We start from the raw sequence: 21,618 nt of genomic DNA, 5'->3' as shown, positions 1-21,618 counted from the left end.
TTATTACCAGGTGGAATTCTTTGCATGTAGTAAGCCGCCGCTGGAACTGTCGGGGGAGAATAGGAGGACCCGAGTCGAGCTGTGCGCGAAGTTGGGCAGGAGACTCTACATGAGACCGAGCTTTGCCTAGGTAATGGATCATAAATTCAATAGTTGTATACACAATCCACCGCGTGGCTCTGCAGGATGACACCCATCTCGCCCCCTCCCTAGTACAGCACGGGCGGAATCTCGGTCAAGGTAATCTCGTCAAAGTACAGAATCCCGGTGTGCGATGCACCAGATAGAGTGCACTGCGACTGCAGATACAGCGCCAACTGCGATTGCTTCGGCTGAAATGTTCCTTGCAGCGGCAGCCACCGGCGGGACTGCTCGTATGAGATATCGACCGAGGCGATCAAGCCCGCCGTCACATTATTCCCAATGGAGATGCGCCCAGCGCAGGAGTTCGCCGTGGACACAGGAGGACCCCAGACTTGCGCGGTGACGTTATAGGTCGCGGTGGTGTCGAGTTCGGGGAGGACTTGGTGGACGGTGTTTGCCCTGTTGCCGGGGGCCGACTCGAGGTTCCTACCTGTGTCAGAGACAGCTGCCTGATCCGATTCACTGACTTACAGGTAGTAATCGCCAGCAAAGGCCTGGGATCCGTTGCCGATGGTCGCCACGTTCGGGTACGACTCGACCCATGGGGCCAGGACGCCCAGCTCGAAGCCGCCGTTGACGACGAGAGGGTTGGAGGGAGGTGCTGTGGCCATGCTTGATCTTGGTTTTGGATTGATTCTCGGGAAGAGGACGATGAGGGTTTTATCCTTTCTCCAGGGGCGCAGTGAGACATCAGAAAGAGCGATCGACGGGCGTGGGCCAATCTGCAATGGCGTTGATGACGCGTGAAACTGGGCGCAACAAGGCGACAAAACGGGATTAACCTGGCAAGGATTGGATGCAATCATCATTGTGTTTCATGTCACTTTCCGGCCCCAGATCTCCAAGCGTCGGCGCAGTGTTGCTCCGATCGTCGTCCATCGTGCCGCTCGTCACGGAGATGAGTCCGGCCTCCTGCAGCTGCGGCGGCCGCTGAAAAGAGACTCGGGCCGGAGATCCTGCAGAACGACCGTTTGAATTGTCTGTCCTGGAGGTCTGGACGGTGTCGTGGCCGCGCATGATCATTGACCGCTGCGACATGGAGCATCGTCGCGGACGGGTGAAGAAAAATACTTCAATCCTCCGTGGGAAAGACACGGTCAGGGCCGTTGATGGCACCGTTGTGCCTGTCGCCTGTGTCACATCGCATGCCACACGCAGAGAGTCTTCTGATTTTGCTCGGATTTTTCCACCTCTCTTCCTCTCTCTTCTACCTCTCTTCCACCTCTCGCTGCTCCAGAATAAATTGCAATCCCCCAGATCTGCGGGGAAGCCTGCGTTGGACGCCCTTGGCTGGCCTGGGCAGAGACACCGCGACGCAGCGCCAGGCGGGAACCTCGGCCACGACGCTGGATGAATGTGAAATCAGGAGAGTTTAAAACGGCCTGCATCCTCTCGCGACCCGACTTGGCCTGAAGGCTTCATCCAAAGGAAGATGCGATTGCTCGCTGCGCTGCCTCTCCTCGCGCTGCCTCTCGGCACTGCGGGGGAACCGTACAACACCTTCGACGGCCCAGGATTCCCCGCCTGCAACGATGTCGCCGCCGTCAAGCAGCCCAGCACTGTCGACGAGATCCAGTCGCTCGTCAAGGATGCGATCCAGGCGGGCCAGCAGGTGCGAGCCTCTGGGAAAGCGCACATGTGGTACGACACCATGTGCTCCGACGACCCCAACACCGTCATCATCCAGACCGAGAATGTGAATGGCATCTACGACCTCGATCCGGAAGCAGAAACAGTCATCATCGAGGCTGGAGTCACCTTTCTCCAGTTCTCCGACTATCTGCACGCGAAGGGCTACAACAGCGGCTTCACCTTGGTCAACTGGAACATTACCCTGGCCGGCTGTGTCGCGATGGGCGCCCATCGCTCGTCGATTCGCGAGGACTCCATGGTGGCTGCGGGTGTGCTCTCCCTGGATATCATCGACGGAGAGGGCAATCTGCGCCATCTCGAGCGTGACGACAGCGACGAGTGGCTGGCTGCGTCGACATCCCTCGGACTGTTAGGCGTGATTGTGCGAATGAAGTTCAAGATCTATCCAGACTTCAAAGTATACGCCGACCAGAAGACGTAAGCTCCCTGGTCTGTCGCAGTGGGCGAACTGACATGGGTAGCTTGGATGATGACGAGGTCCTGGATGGCGACATCTATGGCATGATCAGTCCCTATGCGACGGCCAACTTCTGGGTATGCTCTCGCTCCAGCTGGAGATACAAATCACTGACGTGTGCAGTGGTGGCCGTACAAGAGAAAGTTCCACTGGCGATACTATGACGTGGTTCCCACCAACACCAGCACCCAGGAAGGTTTCCAGAACACCTTCTCGGTGACCGCACTGGAAGCCTCTGCAATCAAGTCGCTGTGGAACAGTGGCCGATGGCTCGCCACGTCAAACATGCTTGCGGAAGAGATTCTCTTCGGCCTGTGGTCCGCGCCCAACTTCCGCGAGAAGACAACAAACGAGGAGATCACCGAATGGCCCGTCTACGGCTGGAACTACGATGTCTTGATCGGAGGGCTCTATCCGGACCAACAGCCGGTGTGGGAGCACGGGCTGAATGGGTACACCCTTGAACTAGCCTTCCCCATCACGCAAGCAAACGCTGTGCTGCGACGCGCTCGCGAGCTCTTCGACGAGGAATCGAAGAAGGGGCTCATCATGACCTCGACCTACCGCAGTGGAATCAATATCAAGTTCGGTCGCCCGTACTTTGACTTGCTGGGCCAGGTCACCTACAACACCTCTGACGGCGCCGACTGGTCCAAGGGGGCCATCATGTTTGACTTTCCCAGCTTTAAGCCGTCTGTTGGCGATGGGTCACGGTTCAACGAGCCATTCTGTGAGTACCGCTCTCTTTCCAGAACCTCTGGCCTGCCTGACGTCTATCAGATGGCAGATTTGAGAAAGCTCTCATCGAAGAGTTCCCCTGTCGGCCTCACTGGACCAAGAATACAAGAGAGGTCTTCGAATTGGCGAAGAAGCATCTTGATCCAGATGTGAGAATCTTTCCCCCAAATGGCACGGGCTCGCTGACCGGTCGTAGCACCTTGCTCGCTTTAAAGCGGTTCGAGAGAAATTCGATCCCAATGGAATCTACCGCAGCGTGGTGGGGGAGATCATCGGTGTCTTCTAGCCCCTGCATAGGAGGCCTGCGGCTCAGTCTATCCGCTTCCACACAAGTTCATTAAAGCACCCAGTAAATACTCTGACTAGTTATATGGCATTACTTCAGGTCTGCAGGGTGTCTCTGTGTATTGTCCAATGACCATCGTATTCAGCTCCGACCTGCACACCTACGTCCGCTGCTTGCATAATGCTGACACACCTGCGCCTCGGCCCTGCAGGTTATATCCAGGAGGTGGTCGAGATTTCATGCTCTGTTTCCTGATTAGTTCCCACAGTCACGTTAAACCAATCGCGACGTGTGCCTTCAAGCGCTGCTAGTAGACGTAGACCCGCCATTCCTCCCTATGACAGCGGAACCGTGATGTCAAGTACAGCCGTAACAGTGAGATTATACAGCCGGTCTCCGGCTGGGGGGTTAGAGATCCTTCGCGGAAGTTCTATAAAGAGCCTAACTTCCCACTTTCCGTCTGCCCCAGATGATACGCTCGCAGATCTTGCACGCTTTATCGAAGATGACTCGCTCACTCCCCAAGGTTGGAGCCTTCATCCTGCCACCGCGAGAAAACCTCTTTCACAGGCTTGGAGGCGCACTAATCGGCATCTAGACCATCCTCCTCGCCGCTACCCTCGCCACCAGCGCACTCGGCGCCGTCCAGGTCGAGTTTAACCGCTACTTCGAAGCAGGATGCACAACACCACTAGGCGCCGCAACAGTCACTTCGGGTTTCTGCGTGAACGTCGAAGGCTTCCCCATCGTCGGGTGGGATGCCGTCGTCACTTCGGGGGCGTGTGAGGACTCTGCCACCAGGCCTGTGCTCAAGGTCTTCGCGGAACCGGGCTGTAACACCGGGTTGGAGAGTGGTATTGCTGTTGGGGCGGAGCCGCGGTGTGTGGAGCAGGATATTACGATCCAGAGTGTGGCTGTTTCTTGTGAATAGGCCTTGAGTGAGAGCGGGTTGGACCGGTGGAGTAGAGGTGGCATTAATCTTGAAGCCTGCCAATAGTAAGAGAGAGAATAGGATTATGCCAACGATAGGACGCTTATTTTTTCTTGTCATGCTTGATGTCAGCACCCGAGTATGGTGTAGTGGCCGAATGACAACCCTCGCTTTGAACCACCACAAGTCTCTCTCCTTAGGCCTGGACCCTTGCCCAGCTGATGTTAAACGACAAATCGGGGATACAGGCCATGCAGTCGATGCAACCGATGTCTCAGCTCACGCCTCCGTTCACCCAACCCCCCGCATTTCCCGCCGCCCCTTAGCCCCCTAGGTGCAGATGCCGCAGAGTCACACACACACACACACACACCCCGACACTGCAAAATCATATCATTAATATACTCATGAACACATTAAATTCTCCACGCCCGGAGGAGTGCATTTGGCTCGCCGTCGACCGAGTATGGCGGCTTCTCTCTGATCTGACGGGACCAGGGCGTTGCAGAGATCGCCTTTCCTTAGCCAAAACCCCACAGACCTATGTCTCCTCTTCTTCAGGCCAGCGACCTCGATATCCCTATATACTACGACACACTCAGTCCCAGGGGCTAGGACAAGGGCATTTATAAATAGATAATAACTGGATCAGACATCTTATTCCCCATATTGTGTTGTCTTGCACAGCATAAATCATCCCCCACGAAACATGACAAAATATGACTAATTCATCTCCTGCCACCTCCGGGCGGTATTGATAACAAAGCCCAACATTGTGCGCCCACCCCATTATCCTTCTTAGGCGACTGTCTCTAAACCCTGCGACTCCCGCTGACTATCCTCAGTAGCTGTGTCATGCGAGACACTTCTCTTCTCAGGCACAAAATGCCCACCTCCAGTTGTCGACTCCGGGAACACGAACTTGGAGCTTCGCCACGGCTTAACCCCCATAACGTACATCGTGTCAATCTCTTCTAAAGTTCGGCCCCGCCCTTCGATGACCGCAAAGTAGACAAGAGCGGCGGCAAGGAATAGACACCCAGCGAACACATATCCCAGGCGGAAGTCGATAGCACTTGTGATGAAGGGAGTGAAAAATGCCAGCAAGAAATTCCAAAGCCAATTTGACGCGGTTGCAAGAGACATGGCCCGCGCACGGAACTCGGACGGATACAGCTCTGCAATAATTGTCCACACCATAGGGCCCCACGTCGAGGCAAACCCTGTTGTAAATGTAAGTAATGATTTGTACATTGACGATTGTTCAACGCCCACTTACCTAGAATAAATAAGCACGCAAATACGACCATCACAACTCCTGGTGTCTTTGTTCGTGACGGGTCGTCGCGGTCGAGCTGAAAATGGCCCACCGAAGCAAACACAAGGAACATGATGAACATCCACAATGCACCTGCGATCAACGACCGACGTCGGCCATAATTCTCGATCAAGTACAGGCCGAGGAAGGTAGTCCCGAAATTGACTCCACCCAAGATCATCTGCGTGACATATGAGTTTTCGATGCCTGCGCCACGGAAGACAGTCGTCCCATAATAGAAAAAGTAGTTGGCGCCGGTCAATTGTTGCAAAGCCTGGAGGGCAACGCCAACCGCCACTCGGTAGGCCATTCGTGGCGCCCGGAAAAGGTGAATCCATGTGACCTTTCCTTGTGCAACCTCCAATTGGTACTTCTCCTGGATCTCATCAAACTCGATCTTTAAGGCGCGGTGGTTGCGCGGTATGCCGTACATCTTTGATAGCGTGTCGACGGCTTTGTCGATTTTCCCGTGGCGATAGTCGTACCGTGGGCTCTCCGGAAAAAAAGCAATGCCACAGCCTAGGATAATAGCCCACAAATAGGTTATCCCCATAGGGATACGCCACGAACTGGTATCATTTCTGTCCTCCGTGGCAAAGTTGATGACATTAGCTATCAGAATACCGAGGGTGATAAACAATTGGTAGGTGCTGGTGTTGTTAGCAGGGAACTTGGTGCGAATGTGATAGACATACCTAACGAGAGCCCCGCGTATGTGTCTTGGTCCGGTTTCCGCTTGGTACATTGGCACGAGCCTGCACGGTGTTAGGGAACTCGAAAGAACCTATATCCATGAAGCACGACACTCACAGCGACAGACCTCCCACTCCAAGGCCTGCGACCCAACGGCCCAAGGCGACTTGGTACCACTTCCCGGACGGGGATGTGATTTGGACTGTGATACCAACGCATATCATCCCACACCATATACTAAGAGACCATTTCCGGCCGATGCGGTCAGCAAACGGCGCAGCCACAAGAGCGCCCATGAGAGTTCCGATGGATAGCTGCTCGGCCGGGGTCGTTAGTACAGTGAGTTTCCGCAGGTTAAGAAATAGGCTTCGTACCAATGCAACTATCAACCCAGATCGGACATTGGAGAAATGGTAAGACCCATCGGACTGTAATTCCCCGTATCGGCGCAAGAAGTTGTCCATTTCCAGAAAGCCAGAAATCTGGCCAGTGTCATAACCGAAGGTGAACCCTCCCATCGACACAAAGATTCCCATTACGAAGGATCGCCAGGTCAGTAAGGGGATGGGTGTATCAACGAGGTCTTCGCTATCGTGTGTAATTGCATTTTGATCTTGAAAATGGCGGTCCACATTGGGACGGAGTCGACCCCAATTGAGGAATCGCATTTTGCTGGGCAGTAACGGTAGTCAGTGAGATTGTCCGTGGTTGATCGGATCTCAGCTGGGACCTCGAGGTTACATAAATCAACGGAAATCAATGACGGACGTTCAAGGACACTACGTGTGAGGTAAAGCCTAACTCGCCACCGCCGACGTCAAATCGTCAGTTCCCCGGACCCCAGTCTGTCAGAACCATGGCTGGGATTGTCACCTGGCAGGGAGCTCGGCAAGTTCTCGCCGCTGACGAAATATTCACCTCTCACGTCATCCCGACGACGAATGCGTGAACGTACACGGACAGGGACCAATGGTCGAGTGTAGGGGCTCCCTTGACGGACCCAGGGGAGGAGGAGAATGTGTCGTCATCGATGCCATGGTGGCACGGAAAAAGCAAGCACCGAGGGAGGGAGGAGAAGAGAGAGAGAGAGAGCGTGTGTGAGATGGAGAGAAGAGAGAAGAGAAGGTGGAGGGCGAGTCGGGCGGGGCTGGTGCCTTGTTTCTCAGGCCGCAAGGTCTCTCCTCATATCCAGCACCCTCCGGATGGGTCGAGCAGTCCCTTGAGAGTGTCTCAGGAGAAATTACAACTAGAATATGAGGACCTGGCAGGACTAAAAGGGTCAACTCTTGACCCTTCCCAGTGAAGAGCTACTCTGGTTGACAACTCCTTTTCGTCTTCTATGCGACTTCCGTTCATCTCTGTCCTGCTTACCACACGCACGACAAACAACCAGTGCCATACCAACAGAAGAAACAATCCAGCCAGCTTAATGACTACAATTCTTCAAAGGATTTGGTCGTCACTGCCGTTTCACAACTTCTGTCTCGATAATATCTTCGACGACCTTCACAGCACTCCTCCCACCCAGCAGCTTCCGAACGCTCTCAACGGCCACCTGCGCTTTCCAGGGAACCCACCATCTCAATGGCCCGAGCCAGCACGCCGTCGGAGCCATGATCTTCGCCGAATCGCTCTCCGTCTGCATCGAGAGCAGTGTGGCGACTAAACTCGGACTCATTGAGATCCGCTTCGCGCTGATCGCATCAACAAGACTCAAGATAGCAAGGAAGAATGCTGCGTCCATGTCCGGGGGGAAGTCAGTGGTCAGGATGCCCCCAGACCAGGATCGTGCTGTTGGACTCGCGCCCATCGGGCAGAGAGCGTTCGTATTCACGACCCTCGGCGGTGGACCAGAACGGATGAGTGGGTACGACTCTGCGGGACATCAGTGCTGCTGCCAGTTGATGGAAATAGGACGTCTCACGGCCAGAAGTTATGCGGCGTCCAGGGAGGAATGGGGATGACGCCGTCGTCGTCGTTGCGCATGGGAACAGGCGGCGACAGACCTGCCCGGGGCGCTGACTGTTGATGGCTTGCAGTTATAGTGTGGATTGTATCGATCACATCATAGGTCGTCGTCGTGCCGATCGCTCCAGCCTCGATGATGAAGGACTCGACTTGGGTGAAATGGATGTGCAGAGGGGGCGCCTATCTCGAGCGTGAGAGTCCACGGCTTTGCGTTTCTCGTGAATATTACGGTGTACCTGAGGGTGTGTCTTGCCCAACTTGGTCCGCTCGTGTCCACCCACATACGTCGCGCGCGAGCTCGGGCGACGGCTCCAGAAACTCCAGGATGAACGAGCCGTCGAAGAGTACATGTGGCCCTCCCAGCGGACTGGGGAGCCGGGTTGCCTTCTGAGTTGGTCGCATTATTGAATGCTTCGAGCGGAGTCTCCTTTCATGAGAGGGAGAGACCGGGAGAGTTGGGAAGCTGGAGCTGGCTTCAGCCGCATCGGCGCTAGCCAGTTTCACAAAGCCTCTTTTTCACCTTTCCAGTCTCGTCGCTCTTGGCTGCCTCCCAAGTGTCTTCCAAGATGAACCCGGGGCTCCACCTGATCGACCAAGTCCCCCCCTCTCGTAACTGCCTCACTGGTCGGACGCTGTGGCGAACACTTGGCACTACACGCCCTGCTCCTGCTTGAATTGCTCCCCAAGGCCTTACCTCGTGTTCATCACTCCCGAGCTTCGCACGTCCCCATACACCCTGGGAGGTTTGACGGCTGCGGCCAGCGCCGCTCCCTCCCCGGACCCTAAATAGAAACAACAACAACAACAACAACAACAACAACAACAACAACAACAACAACAACAACAACAACAACAACAACAACAACAACAACAACATGATCGATCAAGTCGGCCTCCCCCCTTCAACGGCCACACTCTAGAGCCTTGGTGATGTGTCACAGATCAGGATTGAGAGCCATCCGGTTGCCAGCCTCGTCGGCCTAGCCAACGGTTGCGAACTGCAAGGTCCCAGGCTGACAATCTCCCAGGCGCCAAGGAACAGCGTTTCGCCCAGTTCGCCTGGAGAGCCGATCGACTGCTTGAAATGTCAGTCAACGCAGCCCCAAGCACCTCTCTCTGCGAGTTTTGTGGTTCGGAACTCAAATCCTGCTGGCCTCAGCCTCACAAAAGAAGCAGCAATACGAGACCGAAGGAAGATCGGCGAACAAGGTCTGCACTGTGGCCGGTTCTCGTCCCATCATTCGTGAAAGGCTCCCAACTTCCCTTCGTGTTGCGTGGATTTCATTGTCAACCTTGGGCGCGAGGATGGCCCTGGCGATATTTAAAGAAACATCCAGAGAGCCTCCGTGGAAGTTATAGAAGGGGCATCCCGGCCGCACCATTTGAAAGCAGTCCGTCTTCTCAAACAACCTTCGTTCCCCGGGTCTTCCTCTGATCCAACCTTCACAATGCAATTCAAATACCTCCTCCTCGCGCTCACCGCGCAGACTGCCATTGCAGCTACCCTTGAAACATTCACCCTCAACGACGGCACCACCATCGAGGCCGACCCTGACACCATCCTGGCCGCCCACAGCCCCGACGACAAGGAGCTTACCCGTGGTGTAGGCTCCAGCGCGGCTGGTGCAAAGATGCTGCTTGCCCGCTCTTGCTACCCAGACTACCCTGTTGGTTGCCAGGACGGGGCCATCTGCTGTCAGGCCGACGATCTCTGCTGCGAGAACCGATCCTGCATTGATCCTGATGTCCACAACTGCTGTCTTTACGGATACTACTGCGACAAGCCTTATCAATGTGTGCAGTACTCGAATGGCAACATCGGTTGCCAGCTATAAGCCGCCACAGGAACATCGGGTTGGGAAATTTCGGGGATTATGCTTGACTTTTTTCACATTCTTGTCGATGCTGGTTTCGGGTTATGTACCTCGTGGATAAACTTGACTTGGTCATCTATATTTATAGTGAACAAAGAGATAAATCAGAAGCTGGCATAGTCACCAGCAGCTTTCTTCGACCTCGAGTTTTACCCTGTAGGCGTGGAGCCAGAGATTGGGTCGAAATGCTAGCGCCATGAGACAGAAGGCTGGAGTGTTCATGCGACCTGCGTCTTCTGGGCTCAGGCGATGCTGTGACGTGGATCGAACCACCTTGGTCCAACTTCCTCCGGTGCCTCCTTCAGCGGACCAGTTGGACCCCTGAAATAGCATCCGCCAGCAGTAAGAAGCACGCACCAGTCTCTCGTAAAGGCACTCTGCTGGAGATTGAGTGAAACCCTCGGCACACTCATTATTCCAACAGCTGGATATCGCTATCTCCGAGGCGAGAGATCGTCATCTGTCGTGGCGATCCGGCTGTCGGCGAAGCGAGGTATTGGAGGCTCAATCTGCAGGTTCTCTGATACTGGGATGTCGTTGGACATTTGAACAGGGACAATATTCGCCTTCGCCGCATAAAACGTGCCAGGAAGGGTTGGCCCGAAGAACCAGTCCCTCATCTCAAGATGTTTTGACCAAGGGTAGAATCGTCAGGGTGTGAGATTGATCCCCGCGCAAACCCACACGCTCCGAGCCGCTCAACCACAGCCATCATCTTATGATCTCCGGGATCATACATCGGTACCATGAGCTTCGACAGTGCAGAGGCAGTTTGAGAAAATAGCCAAGGTCGATCGATCTTGATTGCTGATATCCGGAAGCGAAGTCTCAGGCTGAGACGCTCGTCACACTGCCTTCTCCTGTTGAACCAACGGTAGTCAAATTCCGCAAGCCTTGGGCCCTGTGCCTAGGGCCGACATCCGATCCCAAAATCATTCAGACGCAGGCCAGCCGGCTAAATTGTTCGCAATCCTGTCCGTTTCAGGGCTGGTTGGGGGCAGAGGGGTTCGCACTAAGCACAGTTAGTGTCGCACCAACGCTTCATCCCAATATCTCCGGCTTCGGCACTCCTCGATCGGCATTCAGATCGATTGAAATCCACGTCTTGAGGCCGAGGAGATCCATCCGATCTGCACTGGCAGCAAATCAGGTCGCTTGACCCCTGAAGAAATGGCTCGAAGCAGACCTTGCCAGGCTTAACCTCGGAACAGCGGATGCCCCCAGATGAAACGCACCGAACTGCAGGATCATGGCTCAAACCAGGAGACAACGGGCTCCAACATATCTCGCGTGTATTTGAACCAAGGCCCCTCCATCTTCTTCGCTGCTTCAAGAGCAAGCCTTCTCGCCTTGGCCTTTCCATTCGCTTCATCGTTCCTTCGCATTCGCTCCAACTGAATCTGAGCTGCGCTCGATCCCATACATTCTTTGGAACAGACCTCTCAACACTCACTCCAAATGAAGACAGCTGTCGTGCTTTCCCTTGTCGCGGGCGTTCTTAGCGCGCCCACGCCCACCTTCGGCGACGGGTTCGACCTGTCCAGTGGGGGATTCGACATCTCCGACCTCTTCCCCACGGCCTCATCTGGCTCCTCCCCAACCTCCACCGGCCTGGGCGGACTAGACTGGCTCAGCGGGCTGGGAAGCTGGGGTTCGTCAGGCTCCGATGACTCGGACAGCGACTCAGGCTCATCTGGAGGACTGGGCGGACTCAGTGGGCTCGGCGGGTTGTTCGGTGGTGGTATATATTTATAACCCCCCAAACAAGCTACGATATCTAGATATTGACATGCTGTGCCAGGCTCATCAACTTCGAACGACGTCACCGACAATGCCGGCTGCAAAGCCCTAACCTTCATCTTCGCTCGCGGCACGACTGAAATCGGCAACATGGGCACCGTCGTCGGACCCAAGGTCGCGAGCGAGCTGGACTCCCTGACCGGCGGGAAAGTCGCTGTCCAGGGTGTGGACTACCCTGCTGATGCTGCCGTATGTCAACCCGCTCCGGGCTTTTCAAGCTGATTTCCTACTAACGGCGCACAGGGAAACGCGGTAATGGGCGCAGCCGGCGGCCCCCAGATGGCATCCCTCGTCTCGCAGGCGCTGAAGCAGTGTCCCAAGACCAAGGTGGTTCTCGGCGGGTACTCACAGGGAGCGATGGTCGTGCATAATGCGGCCGGCAAGCTATCTGCCGGTCAGGTTGTCGGGGCCGTGACGTTCGGTGATCCGTTCAAGAGCCAGGAGCCTCAGAATATTGAGAAGTTCAAGACTTGGTGCGCGTCGGGAGACCCGGTCTGTCTGAATGGGGCGAACATTATGGCGCACCTGTCTTATGGTTCTAATGCAGCTGAGGCGGCGCAGTTCCTTGTTGATGCCGCGGGACTCTAAACGGTCTCTGTTTATACTTGTGCCATGGCTACTGGATGGTCTGGTGTATATATATATAAGGGTAGTTGTACCATTGTTCAAGGCGAGGCGTGCTAAATACAACCAAACCTCGCCGATATTGAGACATACATGGCCTTCGTGATTCCCACAGAATAGCAACTCGCCTATTCAGGATAATAATATGTACCCTCCTCGAAGGCCTTCACCAGCTTGGGGTCTATAGTGATGAACGGTTCAAACGCAGACTCCAGGTCCTTCAACAGGACGCCGACCAGGCCAGCAAAGACAATGCCACCCGCTTCGTTCAGATGAGTATGGTCATCCGGCTCCAGATTATATGTCATGGCATTCTCCTCCCCAATGTCATTGAGCCACTGCCGCGAGTGATCGTTCAGGTCCGCATACAGCGCCTGTGCCTCCGCAGCAGCCTGGATCGTGATGTTGCGAACATCGCTCAAATCCGTCACAACGTCCCCCACGTCGTTGAAATTGCGTCGACTCAGGGAGGTGAAGAAGACAGAAGTCCCACCGGCGGCCCGGACCTCCTCATCGAACTTGACGAGATTGTCGCGCATGACCGCGAGTCCCTCCTCGGTTTTCTGGTCGTTGTGCCCGAACTGGATTGTCACGTAGGGACTGTATTCTTCCTTGTTCTCGGAGACGGCGGCGAGGAGTTGGTCCCAGTGCCCATCGGCGCGGAAGGAGGAGGTTGTTGCGCCGCTCGCAGCGAAGTTCGTCCCCGTTGCGCCTTCTGCGAGACTGGCGAGAAAGGCGTCGCCCCATCCGCCGTCGGGCGCAGTCGTGGAGTCTCCGGCGAGGAAGAACGCGGGGGGGAGCGCGCGTTTGAGCGGCTCTGCGCTGGTAGCTGCGGCAAGGCCGAGTGCCGGGAGAATGTAGGGTGCAAGCATGTTGGAGGACTTTCGGGTGAATCTGTGGAGGAGTGTCGTGGGGAGAGTTGATGGGCGGCCTAATATAGGGTTACGCCCGGACATGCCCGGGGTTGATTATGCCGTCCCCAAACCGGAATGGGGTGAGACAGCTTGGATGAAGGGGGTAATGATCGGACTGTGGAGTGAGCCAAGAGTGTCAAGCATTCGTTTCTTCGTCGTATTCTTCAGTCACAAAGGCGTCAGATCCTGGGGTGGTTCCTGTCAGAGATGCCCCATCGTGGCAGTCTCTGCTGAAGATCCCGGCCACGACAGCGCCGTTCTGCGCCAGTCTGTGTCCGTCTGGATCAGTCTGTGTCAGTCAACGAGAGATCAGCGCCAAGCCGGAGAAATTCACTGAAATTGCAGCAGATTCCCCGGACTTCCCCAAGGTTTGCACCACTGCGTCGGGCTGTCTTTGTGCCGGAGGGCCTCAATCCTCCTGATCTTCCTTTCATCCGGCTCTTCAATGCATGCAAACGCTTCATCAGGAAGGTACCTTTCGATTCTGTGGGAGACGATCGCCGTGGTGAGGTTGAGAGTGCTGAGAAACGAACACGAACGAATACGAGAAGATCCGGCGGCACTTGTGAGATGTCGTCCCTCACGTGAGAAGCAGTGCATCTCGCCTCAGCTCGGTGCCGTCATCCACCTCGACATCCGAGATGGATCGTCTGCCGGTCGAGCTCGTTCGCGCAATCGCCGCCGAGGTGGTGACTCTGACGGACCGACTTTCCTTGCGTCGCGTATGTCGCCGCTGGCGCGCCATCGTAGACGACGTCGTCTTCACCTCTTTTGAAATATCTGGCCGTCAGATTCGGCGTCTCGTGGAGGCAATCCTCGCCCGCCCACGGATCGGAGCCTCCATCCGTGCTTTGTCGGTCCAGAAATGGGCTGTTTTGCGCTCGGGCGCTCTCCGTTCAGGACCACTCAGCCCTGAAACGAAGGCTTTGGCGAAGGGGAGCTGTTCCTCCACCGAGATAGGGAGAAGATGGTGTCATGAATTAGAGCAGGGCAACCAGGAGGCGTGGTTTGCCCTGTTACTCGTGCTTGTGCCCAACCTCACCAACCTCTCCTCGAATTACTCTTGGCCGACGGATTGGACAACGATGGTTGTTTCCAGGGCGGCATTCAAAGAGCTCCCGACTTTGCAGGCCCTGAATTCACTCGACCTCACGATCCCGATGCATGTCAAATATGTCTCGGGATTGCATACCATCCCCATCTACCAGGTCCTCCCCTTCCTTCACCTACCGTCTATTCAGACCGTACGTGTGGAGAGGGTCGCGGACTCGAAGAGCTTCGAACTCTCATATGTGTATGGGGCCGGTGACCATCCTGCTCTCCACCCCTGCTTGCGGACCTCGCCACTGGAGTCGCTCATAGTGAACCCCTCGCACAGTTTAGAGGGGGAAGGCGCAGCAGACCTGATCGACTCGTGCGCCAATCTGAAGCACTTTATTTTCCAGAACCAAAACGTAATTGACCGATCTCTATGCCGCATCTTTCGGCCGCTTGCATTCCGCGCTCCGCTGTTAGGGCAGAAGCACAGTCTCGAGGTCCTCCACTTCAACAACGAGGGCGATGGATCCTCCGGACTGGGTGGAATTGTTGAAGAAGATGACCCTGCGCCGAGCGATAGGTGGTTCGGGTCATTCGCGGAGTTCAAAAGACTGCGCGATCTCCGCGTCCGTGTGCATAATCTCCTCAACCTGCATCCTCTGGACCGGCACGAGCTGGTCGCTTTGAAGGACACCCTACCAAGCAGCCTGAAATCGTTGCACATAACGGACTGCGACGAGGTTCACTGCCCCGTGCTTGTTAGCAACTTTCTGGACCTTCTCGCTCACCCTTCGCGGATCCCAAACCTTGAAGAAGTATTCGTGTATTCAGCAATTGCTGGGGGCCCTGTCTGGGGGGTGCTCAGGGAACAATTTGCTCCCGTTCAGGAAATGTTTGGCAGGGCTGAAATCAAATTCGAACTTTCCTTAGGCAGGGGATCTTGAGTAATTAATCTACTCTAGTCTCACTTGTCTGCAGTTCGTGGACCTTCCTCATATGTTATCCTACCCACGCCCGCCTTTTCAGGTGTAGAAGATTACTGAGCATTACATTCTTTGGTAACTGCAGGGGGGAAGATCCTGAGGCAAAACTAGAGAGGTAAATAGAAGACAAAAATTCAGCAGTAGACCAGGCTAGAATTGAACAAGTCCAACCAAGCTGGAACAAACAGTTTCCCGACATTTAGAACCTTCTCACGCCCAAGCAGAGCGAGGGATTCAGCGAGTTTAGGTGTGATGGAACCTTGGAAGTCGATCATGTCCTCGATTGCCTCCAGCTATGAAACAGACTGAGATTGCCCCGCTCTACCCTCCTGGTGCATGGCCATCACCTTAAACATATCACCAAAAGTCCACTTCTCTGCGCTCTGGTATCGGTCCTGAAGTTCGATAAGCTTCACCCTCATCTCCTCTAGCTGTTGGGCCTGAGCCACAAGTTGTTCTCTGAGAGTCTTGCACTCGGCCGTTACCTCGTTTCTTGAGGCCTGTAGTTGTTCATACTGTCCTTTGAGAGTGGCGATCTCTCCTTGCAGACGTGCTTCCCCGGGGCTCGGCGCTTGGCCCTCCTGTTCAACTGCCTGGCCTCGACGGATCAGTTCATACCCTGCCGCAATCAGGGATTGACCGACTGTCATGTGTTCTGACCGAACGGAGGCTTCGAGTGCCGGTCCATCGGATGATGACAGGGCCTTATTCGCTAGGATGGGGGGAGCCACCTGGGCCCCAGGCGCTGGTTGTAGAGGCACGTTGCTTGCGCTTGAGGTTTCAGGAACAGGCGTTTGAGAGCTCTCAGACCTTGTTGTACGTGCTGATCTAGCTGGTGGAATAGGACGGGGTGCTGAAACAGGGACTACCTGGACAGGTGAAGGCTGGGTGGCGCCGTTGGTACTATGAGGCGGATGGGGTTGTTCAAGGGGCGGGGGTTGCTGCCCTGTGCTAATGGTACGGGATGTGGGCTCTGGTATACCACTACGCACCTCCGGTACTGCGATAGGGCGTTGGCTGGGGACCGGATTGGATGGTTGACCAAGGGTAGAAGAGGGAGGCACCTGCCGGGTGTTCGTGGATGGCCTGGGAGAGGTGTCATCTTGGGACTTGTCGGGCGAGCGAGTCACAACAAGCTCCTGTGATCGTAGAGAAGAGCTTTGAAGCTTTCCTACCATTAGTATACGCAAATGACCATGCGAGCAGGGCGTAATAGGAATCCTTACGGGCTTCCGTTGGCCAGATGGCTCGATATTCCCGTCATCGAAAACACTCATTTCCCCGTCGTCAATGTTCCCCTCGTCGTCAAAAAAGTTCGTTGCATGGTCATCGATAGTCCTCACTCGAGCTGCTTTGTGTTGGTGGCCGTCGGGCAGTTCCGGATCATGGGCCACTCGGCGCTTCGTCGGGCCCGTAATAGTCGGAGGGGCGTCGTGAAGAATTCCCCTCTCATTTTCCATCCGGTGCCAGGCACGACGGAGGGCACGTTCAGTTCTGTCCGGAAAGTAGTTTAACTGTCGAGTGGTGAGCAGGGGCCCTCCTCGCGTAGCGTCGGTGAGAGCGACACACCTGATGAAAGTCACACCATTCAAGGTCAATGTGTCTGTTCCGTAAAAACCACAAGCGGTTTTTCTCCTCTTCATTCCATCGCTGGACCGGTTTGTTGTCGGACATTTGGGAAGAATTCTACCACGAATCAGGCGTCTCAAGATGGAAAACAAAAGTCTCTCGCAGCCACAGCAAGAGCAGCCGGTCTAGGTGTTTTTCTTATGTGTGCCCTTTCCTCCTGCTTTTTTTTTTTGCTTCCCTCCTCCTTTTCCGCGCAATTTTACTGAGGGAAAAGCTGAGGGCGGCTCACTGACAGGGGTGTGTTTCGCAGCTCAAAAACTGCCCTGTCCTGTTGGATGGCTGTGCTCAGGCTTTGAAATGTGACCAGTGTTCGCGCGAAAGACTGAAAGTTGACTGATCGATTCTTCGCTCGGTTCAGGTGATTTTGGACGCTACAGAGCCTATCAGTGTGGAGGGGCAGCCATGCCTCCTCCATGTGTGGTGAAGGAGGATTCCTCTGCACATTCAGCTTTGCACAAAACGTCATGCCCTCCTTGGTGATGCGAAGAGGTCAAAGGTTTCGCATTTTCAGCTGCGTTCTCTGCCCTTCCTCAACCTGGCAGTATCTGCGCCTCTGTCGTCAGATGCGACTCGTGCATCACGGAGGGGATCCAACACACCACACAACATCCAAATGAATCCACTTTGGTGTGCCGATCTCCACCCCGTTGATGCACGTCGTCGATGGGATGGAAATGTCTTGCCTCGCCGAGAATCAAACTTGAAGGCATCACTGGTGTCGACGGGTCAACGGAATGCCGCCAGCACCTAGGCCCCTGCCCGTGACTGACAACACCTTCCTTTTTTGAACATTCTGTAACTGCTCAGCCACCTGTCCTCACCAACACCAACAACACCAAACTCTCTCTTGAGCAAACCTGAAGTTTTCTGATCAATCATGACTGTGGGTGGCGTTGCGAAGCCAAATATCAACCATTAACTCAAGAAGCCACCTGTGGGGTTACCCTTGCACTCCAATATAATGTGTGACTTGCCCAATCCACCCTTCACGAAAGATGTTGTGGAAGATGTTGACGTGCAGTAAATCCACAGATGGCCCCATAGAGATAAATGAGACCACCATGTTGCAAGGCCTGGTTGAAAGCAATGGGTTGTGTAACTTTGTCCACGCTGTCCTTCTCCACGAGGTCTTTGGTCTTATTGCTGTGATGTTCCATTCTCAACGTGAGAAAAGTGGGCTCCAGGACATGCTCTTTGTGTCGCACTTGGTCCAGAGATAGCCCAGCAAAGTTCAGTCACACAGTGCGCCGGTAGAAGGCCACCTCGGCGATAGCGTTGCACTCGGAACCTAGAGCTGTCTCTCTATAGGGTTGCTCCTCCCAACATACGGACAGACGTACTTTTGGTATCATGGCAACCGTCACTTGGGCGACGGCGGTCGTTCCTTCTATCCCGCGGCCTGCTCCTCCTGTGGCAGGTGCAATCCTCGCTCTTGCTCTTCTTCTACACCTCCTCCATTCGCATCAGGAGAACATCGCCAAGTCCTTATCATGTCACGACTACCTTTGCTAACACCTTACAGCGTGCGCCAATGCAAACAGCAAGGGGTTGACTGTCGGGGAAATTCACCTTCGATCGCGCCCCAGACGTTGCGTCGTCAACTTCCTCGCTCGGAAGCAATATTGTTTACAATTCGCATCCACTTCGAACCAATTACCACAGTGCGGAGGAGCCAGGTCTTCCGGCCGAAGAGATTCGGAACTGGGACGAGACAGTTCCTAAGTAGGAGGGGAAATCTCACTGCGAACATATACTCTTCCCCTATCTTGACGAACAAGACCTGTTGCAGAGGGAAGCGCGTCTTCTCGGTGAACAACCCGAGGGCGAGTTTCCATATTAGCCCGTGTGCATAAGATGGGCGTGTGACAAAGGGTTGTATTCTTGAGACTCTCGAATCGCAGCATAAATCATTTTTAAACCCTGTTATATACATAAAAAAAAATGAGGTGGCGGCTGCCAACAGCGAACTCTTCAGAGTCCCACAGTCCCACTAGGTACGTCCCTCGGTCTGGCAGTTTATATAGTAAAGCTACCAGTCAAGCGGATATCCCGACTCGAACTCCCGACGTAAACCTGGAATTCACCGCTAGGGACAACCCATTCCTGTGAGTCGGCGTCCCAGTAACTAATATCTCGTCTTGCCAAATCAAACTCCGCTTGAGCACTCTCTCCCGGCTCGAGATTCAGCTTCTGAAAGCCTCGCAGCTGCTTGGGAGGCGTTGAGGGAGCCGACTCGGGATAGCCGATGTAGAGTTGAGCAACCTCAGCACCAGATACTGTGCCGCTATTCCCCACGGACGCGCTGACAGTTCCGACGGATTCGAACAGGTCTTCAGGACCGCCGACGACGATCTCACCAACTGTCGGGCCTGATTCAGCCGTCACGGAAACCTTGATACCCGAATAGTTGAATGTTGTGTATGCTACAAAGACACATCATTAGCTCCAGCGACAGTAAGATGGCCTTGTGGGGGCTAAACATACACAACCCAAACCCAAACTCGTACCTCGGGGCAATCTCATTCTGGTCGAAGTAGCGATAATCGATGAACAGTCCCTCCGGGAAATCATCGACCAGATCCTGCGTCCACGTTATCCCGTAGTCTTCTTCGGATTTACCAATCGTGTATGGTAGCTTCCCGCTCGGCGAAGTATCTCCGAAGAGGACATCGGTAAGACCGTGTCCGCTCTCTTGGCCAGGAATTCCAGCCCAAACAATCGCGACGACGTTAGGCTCGGCGAGGATTGTTTCGAGAATGATAGGGCCAACGCTGTGGACGACGACGATTGTCGGCGTGCCGGTTTGTGCTACTGCCTGGACGAGGGCATTGCCGTCGTGCCACGGGTCGAGGTTGTTACGGTCTCCCGCGTTGTCTTCGACTGTGATATAGCTAGTGCCTATTAGTATACTGCACACAGTGCGATACGGTGGAGACTTACCCCTCGCCAGCGTCAGCCGTGATGAAGACGATTGCTGTTTCGGCGGAAGCTGCAGCTTCAGCTCCTGCTGAAGCATCATCGGTCGTACTAGTGACAATTTCGGTGCTACCCCCTGCAAGTTGCTCTTGGATGGCAGAAAGGGGATCCACCAGATACTACCGCTGTTAGCCTTTGCGAACCCCGTGGATTGGGCCTGACTTACAGGAAATTCAGCGGTGCCGCTTCCCCAACCCTGCGCAAGAGTCCCAGTGTTACATCCGCGATCAACACAAGCATTGGCCCCGTCTGGGTTGACAATCGCGTCGGACCCGATGATCGCAAGGCTAGCGGGAGCACCGAGCGGCAGACTCTGGTTTGAGTTTTTAAGCAGGACGATCGAATCCCTCGCAACAGCGCGCGCGACGTCACCATGTTCGGGCGTTGTCACGTTGACCGTGGCCGCGCCTCCATCCCAGCTACTGAAAGCCACAGCCGGGTAATCCTGGTCCTGGCCGACGAAATACCATGAGGACAGAATGCGGGTAACCATATCATCCAAGCGCTCTTGAGGGACAGAGCCGTCCTGGATGGCGGCCGCGAGGTTGTCGCCCCAGTAGACGCTTCCAGGGGGGTCATTGAAATCAGAGCCTGGCATAGTCATGTCCAAGCCGTTGTTGGCGCTGTCAACAGTGCTGTGCTGGGCATTCCAGTCACTGACGACGTACCCAGGAAAGCCTAGTTGGCCCTTCAGGAGCGTGTTCAAAACCTCGTCATTTTCGCATGTCCAGGTCCCGTCTATCTTATTGTAAGAGCACATGACGGAGGCGACGTTGGCCTTTACAGTGTCATAGAACGGCCAGAGATACAGCTCATGGACTGTTCTATCATCCGGGTTCGAACTGATAGTTTCGCGGTTGTGTTCCTGCTCGTTGAGGATATAGTGCTGGATTCCTGTCAGCGCTGCCCTGACTCTCCGTTCAATACATGAAAACATACCTTTGCACACGCCTGTACACCACTTTCTTGCATACCCTCAATGGTCTGGGCAGCGGCAACACCCATCAGGTAGGGATCTGAGGAGAAGCCTTCCCAGTTCCTCCCCCCAGTCGGTATCTTCCCCAAAGGTCCCAGCGCGGGCCCCAGTTGGACGTTGATTCCGAGTCCCTTGGCCTGTTCACCCATCGCAGCTCCACGGGCTCGGATAAGTTCGCGATCCCAGGTCGCCCCGGCGTTAATGCCAGCCGGAAATACAGTGACCGGATTGGCGTAGCGCAAGCTCAAAGGCCCATCTTGGAGGCAGAGAGACGGGTATGCGATCGACTCTGGGGCGTACGTGTTACCCACACAAGGGCCGCCCTCCCAGGTCACCCCGCTCACCATCCCGATCTTTTCATCCTGAGTGAGAGCCGCAAGATCCGCGGAGGCTTTTTCGCGAGCCTCGTCCCACGTAATTGCCTGTGCGCTCGCCAGGGCGACCGCCTGGAGCACGGCTGTAGCCGTCGTGGAAGTGAATACAGGACGCATCGCCGCAAGCCTTCGTCGAAGATGAGAGAAAAAGCACCTTGCAGCTGCTCCTTGCAGAGCACGGTCGAACACATCTTAAATATTAATCTCCAACGGAGGAACGCGCGGTTGCCCAGTTGAGAAAG

The 21,618-nt window shown here is 54.9% G+C and overlaps 12 protein-coding genes across 12 annotated transcripts; 5 read left to right on the top strand and 7 right to left on the bottom strand.

Moving 5' to 3' along the window:
- Positions 1 to 209: 209 nt before the first annotated feature.
- BJX67DRAFT_379607 (uncharacterized protein) lies at positions 210 to 755 on the bottom strand (the record flags this gene model as incomplete). Its single annotated transcript, XM_071032617.1, has 2 exons — positions 210 to 570; positions 616 to 755. The coding sequence occupies 2 exons, from the start codon at positions 753 to 755 to the stop codon at positions 210 to 212; spliced, it is 501 nt and encodes a 166-aa protein (XP_070888111.1).
- A 451-nt stretch (positions 756 to 1,206) lies between these two features.
- Positions 1,207 to 3,384, top strand: BJX67DRAFT_32869 (uncharacterized protein). The gene is made up of 5 exons (XM_071027464.1): positions 1,207 to 2,214; positions 2,259 to 2,331; positions 2,378 to 2,984; positions 3,035 to 3,141; positions 3,189 to 3,384. Exons 1-5 carry the CDS (start codon positions 1,577 to 1,579, stop codon positions 3,276 to 3,278), a joined length of 1,515 nt encoding a protein of 504 aa, XP_070888110.1. The 5' UTR covers positions 1,207 to 1,576; the 3' UTR covers positions 3,279 to 3,384.
- A 399-nt stretch (positions 3,385 to 3,783) lies between these two features.
- On the top strand, positions 3,784 to 4,209 carry BJX67DRAFT_379605 (uncharacterized protein; the record flags this gene model as incomplete). The annotated part of the gene is made up of 2 exons (XM_071032616.1): positions 3,784 to 3,804; positions 3,877 to 4,209. 2 exons carry the CDS (start codon positions 3,784 to 3,786, stop codon positions 4,207 to 4,209), a joined length of 354 nt encoding a protein of 117 aa, XP_070888109.1.
- Positions 4,210 to 4,924: 715 nt separating this feature from the next.
- On the bottom strand, positions 4,925 to 7,319 carry BJX67DRAFT_32792 (sugar porter family MFS transporter). Its single transcript, XM_071027454.1, has 5 exons — positions 6,595 to 7,319; positions 6,338 to 6,534; positions 6,223 to 6,282; positions 5,489 to 6,177; positions 4,925 to 5,432 (listed from the first exon to the last, which is right to left on the bottom strand). The coding sequence occupies exons 1-5, from the start codon at positions 6,886 to 6,888 to the stop codon at positions 5,008 to 5,010; spliced, it is 1,665 nt and encodes a 554-aa protein (XP_070888108.1). The 5' UTR covers positions 6,889 to 7,319; the 3' UTR covers positions 4,925 to 5,007.
- A 360-nt stretch (positions 7,320 to 7,679) lies between these two features.
- BJX67DRAFT_371079 (uncharacterized protein) lies at positions 7,680 to 8,590 on the bottom strand (the record flags this gene model as incomplete). The annotated part of the gene is made up of 4 exons (XM_071031022.1): positions 7,680 to 8,011; positions 8,055 to 8,095; positions 8,145 to 8,368; positions 8,474 to 8,590. The coding sequence occupies 4 exons, from the start codon at positions 8,588 to 8,590 to the stop codon at positions 7,680 to 7,682; spliced, it is 714 nt and encodes a 237-aa protein (XP_070888107.1).
- Positions 8,575 to 9,196, bottom strand: BJX67DRAFT_32826 (uncharacterized protein). Its single transcript, XM_071027461.1, has one exon. It carries the CDS (start codon positions 9,063 to 9,065, stop codon positions 8,679 to 8,681), a length of 387 nt encoding a protein of 128 aa, XP_070888106.1. The 5' UTR covers positions 9,066 to 9,196; the 3' UTR covers positions 8,575 to 8,678.
- Positions 8,980 to 10,234, top strand: BJX67DRAFT_348865 (uncharacterized protein). Its single transcript, XM_071028690.1, has one exon. It carries the CDS (start codon positions 9,637 to 9,639, stop codon positions 10,021 to 10,023), a length of 387 nt encoding a protein of 128 aa, XP_070888105.1. The 5' UTR covers positions 8,980 to 9,636; the 3' UTR covers positions 10,024 to 10,234.
- A 1,628-nt stretch (positions 10,235 to 11,862) lies between these two features.
- BJX67DRAFT_348862 (cutinase) lies at positions 11,863 to 12,553 on the top strand. Its single transcript, XM_071028689.1, has one exon. It carries the CDS (start codon positions 12,118 to 12,120, stop codon positions 12,448 to 12,450), a length of 333 nt encoding a protein of 110 aa, XP_070888104.1. The 5' UTR covers positions 11,863 to 12,117; the 3' UTR covers positions 12,451 to 12,553.
- Positions 12,554 to 12,614: 61 nt separating this feature from the next.
- On the bottom strand, positions 12,615 to 13,358 carry BJX67DRAFT_379600 (rhamnogalacturonan acetylesterase; the record flags this gene model as incomplete). The annotated part of the gene is made up of 1 exon (XM_071032615.1): positions 12,615 to 13,358. The coding sequence occupies one exon, from the start codon at positions 13,356 to 13,358 to the stop codon at positions 12,615 to 12,617; it is 744 nt and encodes a 247-aa protein (XP_070888103.1).
- Positions 13,359 to 13,741: 383 nt separating this feature from the next.
- On the top strand, positions 13,742 to 15,548 carry BJX67DRAFT_32747 (F-box protein). The gene has a single exon (XM_071027444.1). It carries the CDS (start codon positions 14,042 to 14,044, stop codon positions 15,380 to 15,382), a length of 1,341 nt encoding a protein of 446 aa, XP_070888102.1. The 5' UTR covers positions 13,742 to 14,041; the 3' UTR covers positions 15,383 to 15,548.
- Positions 15,549 to 17,279, bottom strand: BJX67DRAFT_32746 (uncharacterized protein). The gene is made up of 3 exons (XM_071027443.1): positions 16,991 to 17,279; positions 16,648 to 16,935; positions 15,549 to 16,587 (listed from the first exon to the last, which is right to left on the bottom strand). Exons 1-3 carry the CDS (start codon positions 17,093 to 17,095, stop codon positions 15,715 to 15,717), a joined length of 1,266 nt encoding a protein of 421 aa, XP_070888101.1. The 5' UTR covers positions 17,096 to 17,279; the 3' UTR covers positions 15,549 to 15,714.
- Positions 17,280 to 19,066: 1,787 nt separating this feature from the next.
- On the bottom strand, positions 19,067 to 21,493 carry BJX67DRAFT_379597 (beta-glucosidase; the record flags this gene model as incomplete). The annotated part of the gene is made up of 5 exons (XM_071032614.1): positions 19,067 to 19,473; positions 19,535 to 19,941; positions 19,991 to 20,145; positions 20,193 to 20,912; positions 20,966 to 21,493. 5 exons carry the CDS (start codon positions 21,491 to 21,493, stop codon positions 19,067 to 19,069), a joined length of 2,217 nt encoding a protein of 738 aa, XP_070888100.1.
- Positions 21,494 to 21,618: the final 125 nt, after the last annotated feature.

Source organism: Aspergillus lucknowensis (assembly GCF_044049455.1).
Source record: "Aspergillus lucknowensis strain CBS 449.75 chromosome Unknown BJX67scaffold_11, whole genome shotgun sequence".
Lineage (NCBI taxonomy): Eukaryota > Fungi > Ascomycota > Eurotiomycetes > Eurotiales > Aspergillaceae > Aspergillus > Aspergillus lucknowensis.
This window is presented reverse-complemented; position numbering and strand designations above follow the sequence as displayed.

Coding starts and splice junctions, on each gene's coding strand:
- BJX67DRAFT_32869 (XM_071027464.1), top strand. CDS start 1,577: ATGCGATTGCTCGCTGCGCTGCCTCTCCTCGCGCTGCCTCTCGGCACT. Junction 2,215..2,258: donor GTATACGCCGACCAGAAGAC/GTAAGCTCCCTG, acceptor TGACATGGGTAG/CTTGGATGATGACGAGGTCC. Junction 3,142..3,188: donor AGAAGCATCTTGATCCAGAT/GTGAGAATCTTT, acceptor GACCGGTCGTAG/CACCTTGCTCGCTTTAAAGC.
- BJX67DRAFT_32792 (XM_071027454.1), bottom strand. CDS start 6,888: ATGCGATTCCTCAATTGGGGTCGACTCCGTCCCAATGTGGACCGCCAT. Junction 6,178..6,222: donor ATACGCGGGGCTCTCGTTAG/GTATGTCTATCA, acceptor TAACAACACCAG/CACCTACCAATTGTTTATCA. Junction 5,433..5,488: donor TGCGTGCTTATTTATTCTAG/GTAAGTGGGCGT, acceptor CATTTACAACAG/GGTTTGCCTCGACGTGGGGC.
- BJX67DRAFT_32826 (XM_071027461.1), bottom strand. CDS start 9,065: ATGTTGTTGTTGTTGTTGTTGTTGTTGTTGTTGTTGTTGTTGTTGTTG.
- BJX67DRAFT_348865 (XM_071028690.1), top strand. CDS start 9,637: ATGCAATTCAAATACCTCCTCCTCGCGCTCACCGCGCAGACTGCCATT.
- BJX67DRAFT_348862 (XM_071028689.1), top strand. CDS start 12,118: ATGGGCGCAGCCGGCGGCCCCCAGATGGCATCCCTCGTCTCGCAGGCG.
- BJX67DRAFT_32747 (XM_071027444.1), top strand. CDS start 14,042: ATGGATCGTCTGCCGGTCGAGCTCGTTCGCGCAATCGCCGCCGAGGTG.
- BJX67DRAFT_32746 (XM_071027443.1), bottom strand. CDS start 17,095: ATGTCCGACAACAAACCGGTCCAGCGATGGAATGAAGAGGAGAAAAAC. Junction 16,936..16,990: donor AATGGTGTGACTTTCATCAG/GTGTGTCGCTCT, acceptor ACCACTCGACAG/TTAAACTACTTTCCGGACAG. Junction 16,588..16,647: donor CATCTGGCCAACGGAAGCCC/GTAAGGATTCCT, acceptor ATGGTAGGAAAG/CTTCAAAGCTCTTCTCTACG.